Below are 16,372 nucleotides of genomic sequence, written 5' to 3' on the forward strand. Positions count from 1 at the left end.
TGAAGCCTACTGCATTTTCAAATGAGAAAGTATGTTATAGTGTGGGCAAAAGAGCTTTTCTAAAAAGCTCCTTAAACAGAAAATTTGCTGTCTTGGATTGTATTAAATACTATATTTTTGGAAATAAAAGTAATTTGAAACGTTTTTATCTTTGTTTCCAAGGAGTTCATCTCTACTATGTTGGTGGGGAAGTCTATGCTGAGTGTTTAAGTGATAGCAGCATATTTGTACAGAGCAGGAACTGCAACTACCACCATGGCTTTCATCCAACAACTGTATGCAAGATTCCTAGTGGATGCAGTCTGAAAATTTTTAACAATCAGGAGTTCGCTCAGCTTTTGGCTCAGTCTGTCAACCATGGATTTGAAGCAGTATATGAGCTCACCAAAATGTGCACCATTCGAATGAGTTTTGTAAAGGTAAACAAATTATTTTGAAGGCATTCAAATTTATTGTGGATTTGGGTATTCAGCAGTAATTACATTAGCACTGTAAGAGTGTAGCAAAGCTATTCTGAACTGATGTGGTTCTTTTCAGTGACAAGTATGTTGAAAATGGTTAATTTGTGGAGAGGCAAATCAATGCAAGAAAGGAAAAGCACAGATTGCTTTATTGAGTGTTGGCTCTGTATTTAGTTACTTCAGTATTCAGGAGAGGGATTTAATCACTGTGGTTGCCATAATTTTATTAAAGAAGATTTGAGCTCATGCTTTAAATATGAAGGAACAAAGTGAATTACAAGACCCTAAGAATGTGAGAGGAGCATAAGTGATTGGAGAAAAAAATGCAGCTCTTTCAAAGATCCTAATACTGTTTTTAAAAAAATTATTATGGAAAAAAGACATGATTTGAATTTCTGAAATCAAACTGTGCTGTTTGTTACTCTCTCAGTAGTGTTTTCTCAACATTCTTTAACCAAGATGCTGCCCGTTTCAGATTTAGCATGGGGTCTAGACTTGGGCCTTCTGGGATTTTTGCATCTTGTCCAAAAGATGTCTTGTTTGTTTTGTCAATTATGATACATACTGCTCAGTTTGAGAGTGTGGAGGATAGGGAGCAGGAGGGAGAAACAGAAGAGAGATGTGGCCATAGCCAGAAGCCATTCTCGCATCAGCAGTGCGCTCCACAGAGGAGCTCGTGTAGTTGTTCCAAGTATGTAGCAGACAGGACTTGATTCAGGCTTCCAGGTGCAGCTTCCCTCCCACTCCTTCCCAGCCTCGGGTTTTTTTTTTTTCCTTCAGACAAGAAGTGTTGCTAGATTGTGAGTTACCTACAGATCTTAGAAGATGGTTTCCTGCTTCTTGTTAGTACAGTTAATTTGAAAGACAAGTATGTTCTCAACTTGACTGGTAACATTTTGTTCATTTTTATAGGGCTGGGGAGCTGAATATCACCGACAAGATGTCACGAGCACCCCATGCTGGATAGAAATTCATCTCCATGGGCCTCTCCAGTGGCTGGATAAAGTACTTACACAAATGGGTTCTCCTCTTAATCCCATCTCATCTGTTTCATAGTGCTGAAATTCTATCTTCAGCGTTATTTTTAGCGAACTTAATCTAATTCTAGAGAAACTTCCAGTGTGGATACTGTGAGCTATATGGAGAATGGATCTTATGGTTTAACTTTTTTTTTTTTTTTTTAAAATCCCTTTGTGACCAATTCCATTGTGTATAGCTAATCAGTTTTACATTTCAATTTGTTCTTGTGATGCTTAAGTGACAGTTGAGCCCTAAGGGAAAAAAAGTCTATTGAAAAATTCGGAACGCTTTTCCCCTCCTTACCCTAGAACTTACAGGCATATGTCTTAACTGGAAAATTCTTTTCTTTTTGTCCTGTAGGGACAAGAATTATGAAGACTGACTTCAGAAAATAAATACATATCATAGTTTGGAAACTTTTTTTAAGCTTTATGAAACTGTTTGAACATATGCAGCTGAAGCTCGCAAGCTGTATTTTTAGCATAGTTGTTTAACATCTTAAGGTCGACATCTGTCATAAGTAAAATTAGACTTTATTATGGCTAATTTGCCTCAGATTGAACAATGTGATACTTTTTTTTTTAGTGTACACATAAAATACACTTTTTACAAATATTGGAGTGGTGTAAAAACACTTGTCTATTGGAAAATGCTGTCATAAACACACTGTATATTAATGCAGAATAGCAGTTTGTAGCCTTTTCCCACTTCAGTTTTGTAATATCTCTTAACCACCATTTTAAATAGTAATTGATACAAGGTAAACATCTTGCACATTTCTGGAGTAGTAATTCTTGTTTTGCTTTGATTTACACTCATGCCGGTTGGATTTGGTTGCCAAGGCTATTTCTTTTTAGGTACCCTTCTCTATTTTAACATAAACACTACTATTTGTAAATGGCAGTGCTTACTACTTTTTGGAAGGAATAAGTTTTTTGTTTTCTTTTTGGTGTTCTAGCTGTTTATTTTACCTGTCTGGAATTGATCTGTGTTAGGCCTTTTTAATCTCTCAGTAGACATTATGCAGTATTAGTGATTACACTGTATTTAATTCACTTTCAGTATGAGTTTGAGTCTCTTTGAAGACTGTGAGTGGCTTAGCAAATTAGTTACTGAATGCAGAAGCTTTTACTTGCCGATCATGTAATTTAATACAGGCCTGTTGGTAATGACCAAAAGTAATCACTTCTTTGTAGCCTACATGAAACAGTGGTCTCGATCCTGTCTCTGATGGCAGGTGTTCGATCAGAAGACTCGTAACTGTAGTTGGCAGCTTTATGGGATTGAAGGACTGCATTAATATGATGACAAAATTTCTCTCTCACATGTAAGGAATCCTGTTGCCTGTGCTGTTGTATTACTCAGTAGAGAATTTAAACACTGTACTAAACACTAAATGAAATCAATTCAATAACGTGCATATTTTTCCCCTTTACTAAAAAAGGAGGCTGAAAAAATATTCTAAGAGAATTAGAAGTGAATTATATCCAAAACTTCTTTGCATGCAGAAAAAGTCCTATTGTATTTTTAACTTCTCACCCTCCTTTTTCTCTTTCTTGAACACCTCTTCAGAAAAGGGTTCAGTGTTTGGGGGAGAGGCTGAAAACTCTAAAATGCGAATACTTGTTAAAAGATGTGTTGCAGTTAGTTACTGCAATCCTGAGACATTGATTGCTTACACAAGTTCTTGTGTCTTTGAATGACAAGTTTCTGCTCAAATGTGGAAATCATGCATCATATGGTACCTAAGTAACAAATGATCTTAAAGGAATAAAATTGTTTACGTGTCATTAAAATGTTTCTTATGAAATGCCTTAAAGGAATAAACTGTAACACTTCTGCAGAACCCTAATATTCTCTTGTACAGGAATTTCTATATTACTTGGTGTGTTGGTTTTTTTTATTTTTATTTTTGGGGTTTTTTTAACCAGTTTCTCAAGCATGTTTAAAAACCAACAAGTGCATCTTCAGGAGAAGGGGAATAACATTATTTGCTGGTCACCTTTGGGGACTTCTCTTTCATTCTTTGGAACTGCAACCCACAGCTGGTTCTTTTGATCAAATAAGATGCAAAGTCAGTTGGCCACAGGATCAAGCTTCTGTTTGCTTCTCCCTGGGCCTGACTTGTCGAGTTGCTGAATTATATTTGACACTACAGGATATTTTTTTTTTTCTTGACTAGTTTTTATAGCAACTGTCGTGGCACATCGGATTAAGGAAAGATCTCAGTTGTAGGTACAAGATTTTACTTTAAATGTTTTTCACCTGGCTTCATCTCTGTTCACTTGTATGTTTAGATGTGGCCAACTAAATGACTCAAGAATGGGTGCTGAAGTGGGTGTTCATGAGCCAGAGCTGGTGCTTAGTGCTAGTATTGTGGTTAGATTGGCTACCCATGCACTGAACCATAATTTCTGCAATAATATCCAGTTAACCCACTTCTGATGCTGTCATTAAGTACTAAAATACTCTGGCATTTTTCTGCTTGTGTACATAGTCTTGAACCGTAATGTATGCAGTGCTGGGGATATCCTTGTGACTGCTGATTTTGCCAGGGTAGGCTTGGAGGAGCAGACCCAGTGAGATTTGTCTATGTTCTACTTTTCTGTTCCTTTTAAGTAGGACTTTTGAGAGCTTTCTAGTTAGCAAATTTTGTGCGCTGCTGGTTCACGGTGTTCCTAATCATGTTTAGTTCATCTGTGCTGCTGATACAAAATTCAGATTTCAGTGCGCAGATAGATTGGATGGAGAACGGTTTGACCCTAATGATGTTTTAAGTATAGTGATAGCAGAGAGTGCTGCTTCTGTCGCAGCATGCTTGTGTATAAGTCACTTCTTGATCTAGATGGAGGGATGGAGAAATTGAATCGGCCAGTAGTGTGGTAGTGGAAGATGGAGTCTTTCCGGTGTTCAGCTTAAACTGAATGTTACTCTTCAGTGAAAAGTGTTTCGGCTTTTGTAGTGTATTTTCTTCTTTTTGGGCATCTTTCTACTTTGCACCAACCACAGCATTAACTAACAGCTTTGGCAATACCAGCGAAGAGCCTAGAACAGGCATATACTGAAGTTTTTTCTGGGTTTGCTTTTATAGTCACTACGATAAGACACTAGCTTGGATATTCCTCCTTAGAGGACTTCAGTCTTGCTGGCAGTCAGTCCAGTGCCTTGCATAAGTATTACGTTCATTTAATTGCATTAGGCATGAAGTAGTTGTACATGAAGGGATGACATTGGGTTATAGTATGTGTAGGACCAAAATAAAACTTTCTAGTATGACTGACCAATGAGAGACAAATCTAACAGAACAGCCTGTTAGTCAAAAGAATGATGAAACAGCCCATGTGTTATGATTCGGTATACAATTGTTTAAAATATTGGAATTCTTTTGGGTTTTGCTTGAAGCTATGATATTTTTTTTTCCTCCACAGTATTACAATGTGAAAGTTGTCAAATCTTGGGCAGATACTCTTGCAGTGTAAGACTAGAGAACATTAAAATAAGTCAAACTTACTCCATAGTTTGAAATAATAATTTTTTTTCAGGATACTGTTTCAGTTGCCCAAAGTGTTGCTAGTGATGGGTTTTAGGGGAGAAAAAAAAAAAAAAGAAATACAAACCAAAACATTTTCTAAATGTTTTGCTTCAAAAGACAAAGGTGTGACTAACTTTTTTTTGTATTTGTAAAGTTTCTGTTTAGGAAGGTAACCCATTCTGAATTCAAATCAATAGACCAAACCATCAGATTAAAACATAATGTTGCTTTGTTGTGCTGCTCCATAAACCGCTTCTGTGTTTGTTGCAAGCATAACCTTTATGCTTTTGTTTACATTGTAGGAAACACAGTTCTAGCAATGAGTTTTTTCATTTAACTCTAAACATCTTTTTATTTTGTTAATTTTAAAATTATTAGGTTTTTGCTATGTTATGTTTTTAAAGATATTTTTTGCATACTGCTGCTCATATTTCAATAAACAAACAAAAAAAACCTACAGATTTTTCTGATTTCCTTTATCTGTAACATAGTACGTCTCAAGTATTTGTTTACAAGGGTTGATTTGTGAGTTCTTGTAACTCTTGATGCTGATGCTTTACTGTGTCCATATTCCTCCTCATACAAATGTGATCTTGTAACTTTAAAAATACTTTTCTGTAGCGTTTTGGTAACATACAAGCTGCAGTGTTCTCGGAAGCAGAGATGAAATCATTTCATTAACTTATTTAAGAGTTCTTTTTTCTTGTTGTAGAATGCAGCCAGCCAAAACGGCCACAATTTCTTGGTATTTATAAAAAATATTTAAATCCATAGTACAAGGAATGTATATCTGTAAGACTTCAGCAATGCTCTTAAGTTGGGGGTGGTTGGTTTTTCGTTTTGGACCGTTGTGGCTGACTGTAAGGTATTTGATCGATCATCACGTCTGGATGCGTAGAGCTTTAAACTGATGGCTGATAGCCTTTTAACTGAAATGAAGGCTGAAGTATCTCTTGAAACTCAAGTACTGTTCCAATAAAATGGAAATTGAGAAGTTTAGTGACCTGTTCTTTTACTGTCTATTAGCCTTATCTTTTAAGACTGAGGGGAAGAAAACTTTTCTCTTGTTTACCAAGAAATTACAGAAATAGAAGTTGAGATAGTAATTGGTGGCGTGCACAAATTGAAAGAAATCTCTTTTTTGGCAGGATGAGTACAACAATACTGAATCCCAATTCCACAGGGATATCCATATAAGAACTACAGAAAGGACACATTATTTGTTTAGGATAAAACTGCAACAAAATTGTCAATACTGCTTGATCTTGTCTGTGCTTCCTGCTTTGGGATTTAATTTGGCTAGCAGGCTGCCACCTTGCAGTAATACTCTGAAATTCTCATCTTCTCAATAACATTAGCTTTTTTCCTTTGAATGTGCAACTGCACTATACAACAGAGGATTCGATCACTGGTAGTAATTTTTTTTATATTTCCTGACACTATTTTGATGTTTTGGCAATCATTGCTTTGGAAGCAATGTAAAGTTCCCAGAAGATTTACTATGTTAGTATTGCCTAGATGATACAGTCTAATTTGTGAGTAACTTCTCACATTGTGTTGCAGTGGTTGCTAAAATCTTGGTTGCTAAAATTTTTTTAGATCATTATTTTCTAGAATTGAAGAGTGTTATTCTTGCTGGTCCTTTTCTCTGGGGAATTTAGAGGTATAGTAACAGTTGATAATTACGTCTCTGCAAATAGCAAGCCAAAGTAACTTGTGAAATTGTTCGTTTATGTTGTTTTCAGAAGAAAAAAAAAAAAGCTTTGGGCAAAACATACCTCTTCCACCCGCACTCCAACCTGCATTGTGTGTTAAATGAGTCAGGGGCTACTTCTGTTCACTGCTAGGTAAAAAGCAAATACCTCACTGGCATATAAAGTAATTAAACGTTGAATGTCCTATATCCTGTGCCAAGAGAAATCTGTCTGTCTTGTCCTGGAGTGCTCCCTGCCCTGTTGTAGCCAAGGACTGTGCCTTCTCTGATACCCTCCTAAGAAATCCTCCTCATCTAGAAAAACTGCTTCACAGAAGTTAAGAAAACTTAGGAAATTACTTTTACTGTAGATACTGTGGTCAGAGGACATTGGTGATTGGACCGTCAAGTCGACGTGCTAAATCCAGCTCTTCCAAATAGCTTTCCCAAAGTAAGCGCTTGGTGGAAATGCTGATTCCATTTAACTTGCCAAATTCAGTATTTTGGCCTATGTGATTTAGAGCACGTGTTTTCCACACACTGCTAGCATAAGAGAAAAAAAAATAAAATCATTGGACTACACTTAGTGATGATATTGGCTCTAGTTTCCCTTTAATTCTTAAGCACTGTTAATCTTCTGACTTAGGATGCAGAGCAAGCTATCTTCTTCTGTGTGCACCCAGGCATTTGTAGAAAGTCCCAAAGTACCTGTGAATTGTCAGCCACTCAGTTAAATGTAAATGTTTTTAGATACTGTATCATACTGCTCAATTAGTATTGGCGAGAGAATTGGCTTATGCTGATGAGTGTTTTGTAGTCAGCCAGCGTTAGCACTTTGGGTTGGCACCATTCAACACGGGTAATCATTCCCCTTAGTTTTGGATAGCTGTGTATAAACTTTGAAGTAAAAAAAAAAAAGTCATCCTCTGCATTTTTATCATACAGGCACAGCAAAGATGGTTGTATGGCTCTAGTGTGAATTCTCACTCCAACCACTCACAAATTTAATAGTGAAGCAGAAGAAAGCTGTGTGCTGGGAAGTAGCTTACCTAGGCTGAAAAACGAAGCCTGCCCAAGCTATAGCGTGGAGGTAGGAGCCTTGTGCAAGCCGTCTAGCACCCGTCCCCGGGCTTCCTGTTGTGCTGTGGGAACAGCAAAAGGAGAAACTAAATCTCTGGGGGGAAAAAACCCAACTGTTAATCCCCACAGCTAAAACCATCACCAAAGCCACTGAAATGGTAATACTCTTTGAGTCCTAATGTCTTGCTGCTTCTCCCAGATGTTCAGTTCTTCTTTTCCATGACTTTCCAACTCCTGCGAGTGGGAAGAAGGGTCTTTTAACCTCATAAGAAACATCATTTTGGAGTCTCTGTTCCTTTTACCTCTTGTGTGTGTTGTCCCTTACCCAGGTGAAGGGGACTGTGTGCCCAGGTTTTCAGACACGCTGGGGTATATGGCATGTCATTCCTTGAGCGTCTCCTAGCCGTTCGTTGCAGTGCCCTGGTTTGAGTGACATAGGACTAATTTATCTGTCGGTAATTTTACTTTTTAGGAAAGTGTCTTCTAATACGTGGGAAGACTGTGCTTTTAGAAGAGACTAGTGTCTGAATTTGTGGAAATATTTACCTGATAGCCAGCTATGTTATGCCGGCTTCAAGGTCTCTGTGTTTTCAAGCTCACCGGGTGCGGGGATGAGGAGTGAGACGCAGGCGCTTGACCCAAGGTGGCCAACAGCTTTATTTCATACCATGAACATTACCTTCTATACAAATTGAAGTTTGCTGCGAAGTTCTCTCTCCCCCTTGATGGCTGTGATCACAAGAACTTCTGGCCCTGGTGCCAGAGCCCTGAGCCTTTCCTTTTCTCCAAATCCACAGCGCTCACAGTGTCCCATGTTTGCTGTCACTGCTGGCAGTGCACGGCTTCTTACGGGTAGAATGGGATGAGTATAATCCTCGTGTTTTTTATATTGGTATCAGGATCAATATTGGTTCTTTAGTGTTATTAATGTTAATTATTTAGTCTTATTCTATTAAATGTTTATATTTCAACCCCCAGGTTTTTTTGTTTTCTCCCTATGCCTCTTTCAAGGTGGGGAGGGCTCATCCGGTGGTAGAATAATTGTCTAAATGACAATAAATTGTTGTGGGTTCCTCAAACCATAACATGCAGATAGATTAAAACGTGCTCTGGCTTTGCCCTATGTTTCTATGCTTAATATATTAGTATTTAGTATTTTCCTCTAAAACCGTCCTGAGAGGTCTCTGAAGTCCAGCACCATCAAAGGGTTAGACCTCAAGATCCCGAATAAGAATCCTCTGGCGGATTCAGTTCTTGGGGCACATTCACATTAAAGAGGGAGCAAGCCGTAATGAAAGACAACTTAGCCTGAGCGCGAACACGTACGGTACCTGTGTGATGGGTGCATCAGTGTTTCACAATTCCCAGGCAGTTTGCATCAATTTTCTTTAAAATACATTGTTCTTGTTAACTACCTTATAGGGCCACATGCTCAAGTGTGTTGTACAAATATTTCTCTAAGCAATGCTTTCGAGCTCTAGTTGAGTGCAAACCCAAGGGAAGGTCTGTTTTGGGATCCTGTTAATCCTGCTGTGTGCTTCTAAAGGTAAGTCTGAGGCTGCCGTTTCATCGGCTGGTGGTTGTAGGGCACGTGGGGTCCAGGTAAAGCAAACATTGCAGCTCCCAACAACAGGGACGTTTGAAATGGCGAGAAAACCAGTCTGAAATTTCATTCCAAAAGTCTGGAGGCAGCAAATCTATCCCAGCCGAGGTATCTTGCCCGGCAAGATAGATTTTTGGGTTTTTTTTCTTGGTTGTGTTTCTTTTTGGTTTTTTTTTTTTTTTGCTACTCCCTTAAGCTCGTTCTGGAGTGGTAATCGTCTGCTGTTCTAAGGCAGGCCAGAAGCCAGCATCGCAGCAGCGTCCCGTTCTCCGAGCGCAGCGGTCGCACCTGATCTAGAACAAGCGGTTGCTGCTGGGCGCTCCTGCAGTGAGCAGTTCTGCATGGAGGTCTGTTGAAGGAGCTCTGCTCTAGAAAAACGCTAAAAGTATTCACTTTGTTGCAGGAAATGAGGACAGATGTATAGAAAATCACGTGAGAGAAGCACATAGTTAAATTCTCTTTCATCCAGAATTTTTGCTGTGCTAGCCGCAATGTTTCCCTTAAAAAAACCTGAGGAAGCTGCTAACAAGCCAGACCAGCTATAGCTGCAAAGTAGGTTTGTGCCATGTCAATCGGTTCTGTGTTTAATTGACTAACTCTCTGTATTGCTGTTTGAATGTCTGCTGGTGTTACGCCGGAGGGAGGAGAAGCAGGACGAAATCAGACGCATCCAGAGGGTGCTCACGGGCGGCTGCGCTGCTGTACGTCACCTGGAGCCCGCCTGCCTCCTGCTTGAGGTATGAGCTGGTTTTGGCTGTCATCAAAGGGGTGCTCTGAGCAACCAGAGACTCGGCTGCAGAAACGGCAGCAGTGTCGTGGAAGTGCTTTAGGTGCCCGTACCTGCTGCAGGCGATGTAGGACAACTCAGGCATGGTAAAAGTCTAATAAAGACAAAATTATATAGGTGGGTTTTATATGCATCAGCAAATTAATGTGAAGCTGCAATTTTATTTTTTTTTCAGTCTTAAGAAAATGAAATTCAAACTTGTGTTCAGAAATAAGTCTATTTAGCTATCACCCTCCCCCAAAGACAGGTTTCCTCCTTGTCACACTCCAGTGTTGGTAGTGGTGTTAGCGCAGCACGCTGAACAGGGGTATAGTCTTGGATCTTGAAATACAGGGAAGATAAATGCTGACTCCTCATTTTTTCCATAAAACGTCAAAAAAAAAAAAGCGGCTTTTAAAATTAACAGCTCTTTTGTTCTAATGGCAGTTTTGTTCTTTATAAATAGAGGGTTTTTTACATTCTCTTTTTGAAGCTGCTCTTCTGCTGTTGCGAGCACAGTTGTTTCCAGGGCTAAGTAAGAAGTGCTGTGTAATCCAGTTGCTTCTGCAAAATCTCATTTTCTGAAGTCTCTTAGATATAGAAACTGCTTTCAGCAAACTCACGATCCTCTCTCGAAATCACCCACACAGCTCAGAGCTTTCTCATTTCGAGCTGGATTGGAGGACTTCAAGAGACAACACAAAATAGACAAAATAGGCTTTTTTTTGTAAGAGCCAAACAGACTAGTTTTCCTGAGATCAGAGATTTCAGGTCTCCCGTGCACAGTCTCACTCTAAAAGATCTTTACAGAAGATCCTTAAGTTTCCTCTAAGAAGTTAGAGGTAAATATAGTATGTTAAACCTGGAAGCGCAAGTTTATGAGTGAACAGGTTGTGTCCGTGGGGATTATTCACCAGCGGTGCTATGGGCGCTGCCTGGGCCGGTGCTCAGCACCGCGGGGAGGAGCTTCATACTGCAAAGAGGGCAAAAATCCGAGAAAGAGAGAGAGGAGGAAAAAAAACCCAAACTTGCAACGATGTGACTGCGTGTGTAACTTGCCCTGGAGACTTTCTGTGTGGATTGGTGGATTTAAATCAAACTTCTTTGCTTATACCTGTGGTTTCTGTATTTGCTCCGGGTCCTGTGAGTTAAGGGTTGGAAGAAACAACCTCCTGAAGCCAAATGCGCTGTGAACACAATCCAACTGTGTCTTCATTTTGTCTTCTCAGTCTGATGTTTTAAACACCCAGCCAGTGTTTTAAATGTTCTGAGCACCAGGTAGATAATGCTTCTGGCTCTCAAAAGGTTTGGGAGAACGAGGACCATGGTCAGAGCAGCATTCAGGGAGGGATGCTGAGCAGAACTGAACCTTCTGCCCAAACACATCTGTTGGGATCGGGTCTGGGCACGCGCTCCTGTGTACCTGTCAGGGACAGCCGCTCATCATCAGGGAATTGAGGCTCACACCCTGCCCGGCCTCTCCAGATCTTCTCTGAAATCACTTTTTGTAAGTTCGGAAGGGCAGCAAAAACTCAGGAGGAATGTAACGAAACCCTCGCTCTCGTTAGTGCTCGCTAACGGCTTTACGTGAGTCCTCAGCCTTTTCTCTTTCTTTTCTTAATGGAAGCTGAGTTGCGGAGCAGCCTTCGTCGTGGTGATTCCTGTTTTGAAATTGTGTCTTGGGATAAGGTCTTTTAATTTATTTTGAAGATGCTGCTAGAAGAAAACTCATTAGAGCAAGTGCAGTTAAAAATTGTTGTGGCTCTTGTGGTTTGACGCCGGTTTGGAGAGCGCGATCACGCAATGCAGCTTTGCTTTCCGCTTAGCTGTGCAGCACCAGGGCAAATACCGGCCTGAGGCGACCCAAATAGACGTGAAACGGTTAGGTTTGGGGATTTATTATTTGCCTTTTGCAAATAATAAATTTGCTGTGTTGTTTGACAGCCTTGCGAGTCCTGCAGATGAGTCCTCGCCAGGCGTCAGCTGTGATGGCCATGTGGCATGGGGTGTAGAAACCACTCAGCTCCTGGTTTTCGCTTGGGGGAAATCCCAAGAAATGCAGGAGGGCAAACTGCCATAGGAAAGCCCACCTACAGATCGGAAATTTGAGAAGAAAGATGGGCCCTGCTGGGTCCCGGAATCGTTAAGAACCCCAGTGTTCAGGCAGAGCAATGGGATGAGTGAGCGCCTGATTTTGGGGTGCTCTTGCAGAGAGGAGCATCGTGGTGGTGGTTCCTCCTGGGTTACTCAGTGCCGGCCCTGCGGCAAACTCGTGTGGGCAATGTGTGTGCCCACAGCTCGGGCAGCTGGGTGCAAAACCAGCCGAGGACTCGAAGATTAAAGCAAATAGACTGAAATATAGCAATAAATAATCTGTTGGAAGGGTGGCATCAGATGCGGAATATCTCTCTGCTTCCAGGTGGAAGTGATGAGTTGTTTTCCTGGCCCAGAGGAAGAAGAGTTAAAACCTTATTTAACGCACAAGTCCGGATTCAGCGGAGCACCTAGCCCCGTATTTTACGCGTAGGGATGCTCTCCAAAGCGTTACGGGAGCTACTCATCCTTTGACAGCAAAGCATATAGTTCAGAGCCTCTCTGAACTGGGGCCACCCCACTTCTCACAGCGTCGTGGCCCAGATTTCTGGTCTTTCCCTCGTCCTTCGTGGTTGAGCATGTCGACCTCCCGTCTGCCCCGAGGAGGAGCCATCGGGCAGGAGGCTGCCGCAGGGCTGCGAGCGGCGAGAGGCTTTCTCGAAAGGCGCATTGAGAAAGTGGGGTTTGCTATAAAGACACAGTGAATGGTGCATTTGTGTCGGGAAAAGGAGTGTGACTGGCAGAAGGTGAGGGGAAGGGATGGAGGATACGTTTGGGACCCCGCCTGTGTCATGCGCCTACTAAAGCAGCTAAAACAAGTGAATAAATGCCCATCGGTCCCTCTCTGGTGTGCCTGTGGTCGGGAAGTGGATTTTATGGTCAGGTTGAATTTTGGGCCTCATGAAAGAGAATATATCAGATTTTTTCTATACATATGTTTCATAAAATTGGTTAAAATGGCATTAATACTGGGTACTGGGACCAGTGCTGTTCAACATCTTTGCTGGTGACAGGGACAGTGGGGTCGAGTGCACCCTCATCAAGTTTGCTGATGATACCAAGCTGTGTGGTGAGGTAGACACGCTGGAGGGGAGGGATGCCATCCAGGGAGACATGGACAGGCTGGAGAGGCGGGCCCAAGCCAACCTCATGCAGTTCAACAAGGCCAAGTGCAGTGTCCTGTGTGTGGGTCGGGGCAATCCCAAGCACAAATCCAGTCTGGGCGGAGAATGGCTGGAGAGCAGCCCTGGGGAGAAGGACCTGGGGGTGCTGATTGATGACAAGCTCAACATGAGGCAGCAATGCGCGATCACAGCCCAGAAAGCCAACTGTATACTGGGCCACATCAGAAGTGTGGCCAGTAGGGTCAAGGGAGGTGATTCTTCCCCTCTACTCTGCTGTGGTGATACCCCACCTGGAGTACTGCATCCAGCTCTGGAGTCCCCAGTGTGGGAAAGACATGGACCTGTTGGAGCAGGTCCAGAAGAGGGCCACAAAGATGCTACGAGGGCCGGAGCCCCTCTGCTGGGAGTACGGGCTGGGAGAGTTGGGGGGTGTTCAGCCTGGAGAAGAGAAGGCTCCGGGGAGACCTCAGAGCCCCTTCCAGTGCCTAAAGGGGCTCCAGGAGAGCTGGGGAGGGACTTTTTACAAGGGCATGGAGTGATAGGACAAGGGGGAATGGCTTTAAACTGGAAAAGGGGAGATTTAGATTAGATATCAGGAAGAAATTTTTCCCTGTGCGGGTGGTGAGCCCCTGGCGCAGGTTGCCCCGAGCAGCTGTGGCTGCCCCATCCCTGGAGGTGTTCAAGGCCGGGTTGGACTGGGCTGGGAGCAACCTGGGCTGGGGGGAGGTGGCCCTGCACGGGGCAGGGTGGTTAGAACTCGATCTTCAAGGTCCCTTCCAACCCAAACCATTCTATGATTCTATGAATAGAACTGTCTTCTGCAATGGAAGTGGTTCCGGGTATTGATGAGAGCAACACCGGGCAGGCATAAAGCTGTCCCAGTGAATCAGGCAGCACGCTAAGCACAACGGGTTCTTTTGGGGTATTACTCCAACTATCAGGCTGTGGAGGAAAAATAAGATTATCCCAGGGTTATTCTCGAACATTTAAATAAAGTACAGGAGGGAGCAAAGCAACATAAGCTTTATCAGATTCTGAGGCTTTTGCCAGCAGAAATTCTTAGACCAAGCTCATTCTGGGTGATAGCTGAAAACAAGCTGTCGTTACGTAAAAATAAATAAGAAATGCCTGATTTGATAAAACTTGATTTATTCAAAAAGGGCTGAGATAAACACACTTGAATTTGTTCTCGCTTTCTACATTAGAGTATTTACTTGGAATTACACCAGTTAAATTTGGTTCAGAGGAGATAAAAATTGGCCACCTATTGAGGAATAAGATATTTAAGCCTGTTATATAGTGGTTTAACATACTTGAGCATAATAAAACATGGTAACCAAGACAATGACATGGAAGTGTCATCAACTGTGCAATTTCTGGGTAAAAAAAGCTTGCAAAGAGGCTCCTATATATACACATTTTGTCTGTGTGTTTGAGTGCGAGCCTCTACGTGTGTAACTGCATTGTAAAATCTTTTCATTTGGATTAAATAAGTTATGTACATATATACACACAGCGCTTCTGCTGTACTCTGCACGGTAAGGACGGATTTAGGGGCACAGCATCTGACACCACCCGAACACCATTCTTCTGATAGGTGATCCCTTAGCAAAAACTGGAGCAAAAATAGGGTTTACAGGACTCTGTTTTCAGAGAGCTGCAATTTGGTTGTATGTTGAGGTTAAAAGAACAAACAAAACCAACAAACCACCAAACAAAGCCAAGAGGCCTTTGCCCACGGCATGGGGGATGCCCAAATACGGTTCTGGGGTTTGTGCAGTTTGATTTTTGGAATTGTGCTGCAAATTTGTTAAAAATCAGCATCTCTAAAACGGCATGTCAGCTAACAAAGTTAGGCAAAAGCTTTTAGAAGAAAATCAGGTAGCTAATGATTTAACCCAATGTTTTTTGCCAGTGATTGAGTGTTGAATCAAACTGGTGCCATATTGAAAAAGCATTCTTCTAATTGTTCTAGATTTATATAAAGAACGAGGAGGGGGGATGTTGTGCATAAAAGCAACTACTCCTATAACTTCTGAAAGCCATAGAACACAGTTTTATCTACTCTGTGTGCTGAACTCGGAGCACTCTGCTCTCCCCTGTCATTAGTTTACATACGTATTAACGATATTTATTTTCTCTCCTTCCTTCTCCCCATCTTGATTATTTTTGTTTCGCGCTGTGGCGAATAATTTCCTTTGTAGCTCAAGAAGCTCGAAAACAACTTCCTTAGGTATTCAGTGTTTCACATAAATGGTAACTTAAAACCTGTTTGAGGATGCAGTAAAACATCAAAACAACCCTTAACCAGAATCACAATCAAAAGTCTAAATAAACGGGTTTTTGTTTTCTCCTCCCGCCTGGCAGGACTCCCGCTGCATTATCAGCGCTTGAGAGAAATGGGTCTGGAAAGTAAACTCATATCCTCAGCTTGGAGCCGTTAGGTAAATATACTGTGTTTTTTACATTTGATGCTGCGGTTTCATAAATGTGGGTAACAAGCTCCACCAGATGCCCAAATCGGAGATTGGCTTTAATGCAAATATCCTTGTATGGACACTGAATGGGTGGATGATGACATTTGCATACATATAGAGCTCGATCTGGAATCACGGGGCAATTCTTCTGCACAAAACTGTATGAATTTGCTAAAGCATTCTCTTTTTAGTTCGTAACGGAGCTTTTTATTTACAGCTATCCCGATTTGCACACAGCATATTTGTCAGCAATCTCTTCCTGCGCTGCAGCCCCTTCAGAGAGGGTCACATCCATCCACCGACACATGGCAGTAACGCCTGATTGCACGGGGGTTCTGGTGCCTGCTGCTGTCGTGAGACATAGTTCCTCCCCAGCGTCAGACAGCTTGTGTCCTCCACGGGCTCCTCGCTTCTCTGAGCGATCTGTCGTAAGGAAGAGTAGCAAAAAAAGAATTTTTCAGCTGGCAGTTTATGAAGAGCACAATGAATGTCACAGTCAAGAGCAGAAAGAAAAACAGAATG

The 16,372-nt window shown here is 41.7% G+C and overlaps 1 protein-coding gene across 1 annotated transcript in view; it reads left to right on the plus strand.

Moving 5' to 3' along the window:
* Positions 1-5,661, plus strand: part of SMAD5 (SMAD family member 5) — a 29,831-nt gene extending 24,170 nt beyond the window's left edge. Inside the window, exons 6-7 of the mRNA XM_082489693.1 lie at positions 163-419; positions 1,374-5,661. Coding sequence (XP_082345819.1) covers positions 163-419; positions 1,374-1,517 — 401 coding nt within the window. The 3' untranslated portion in view covers positions 1,518-5,661. The remainder of the gene's footprint in view (positions 1-162; positions 420-1,373) is intronic.
* Positions 5,662-16,372: the final 10,711 nt, after the last annotated feature.

This window comes from Vanellus vanellus, assembly GCF_965231255.1.
Source record: "Vanellus vanellus genome assembly, chromosome: 13".
Taxonomy (NCBI): domain Eukaryota; kingdom Metazoa; phylum Chordata; class Aves; order Charadriiformes; family Charadriidae; genus Vanellus; species Vanellus vanellus.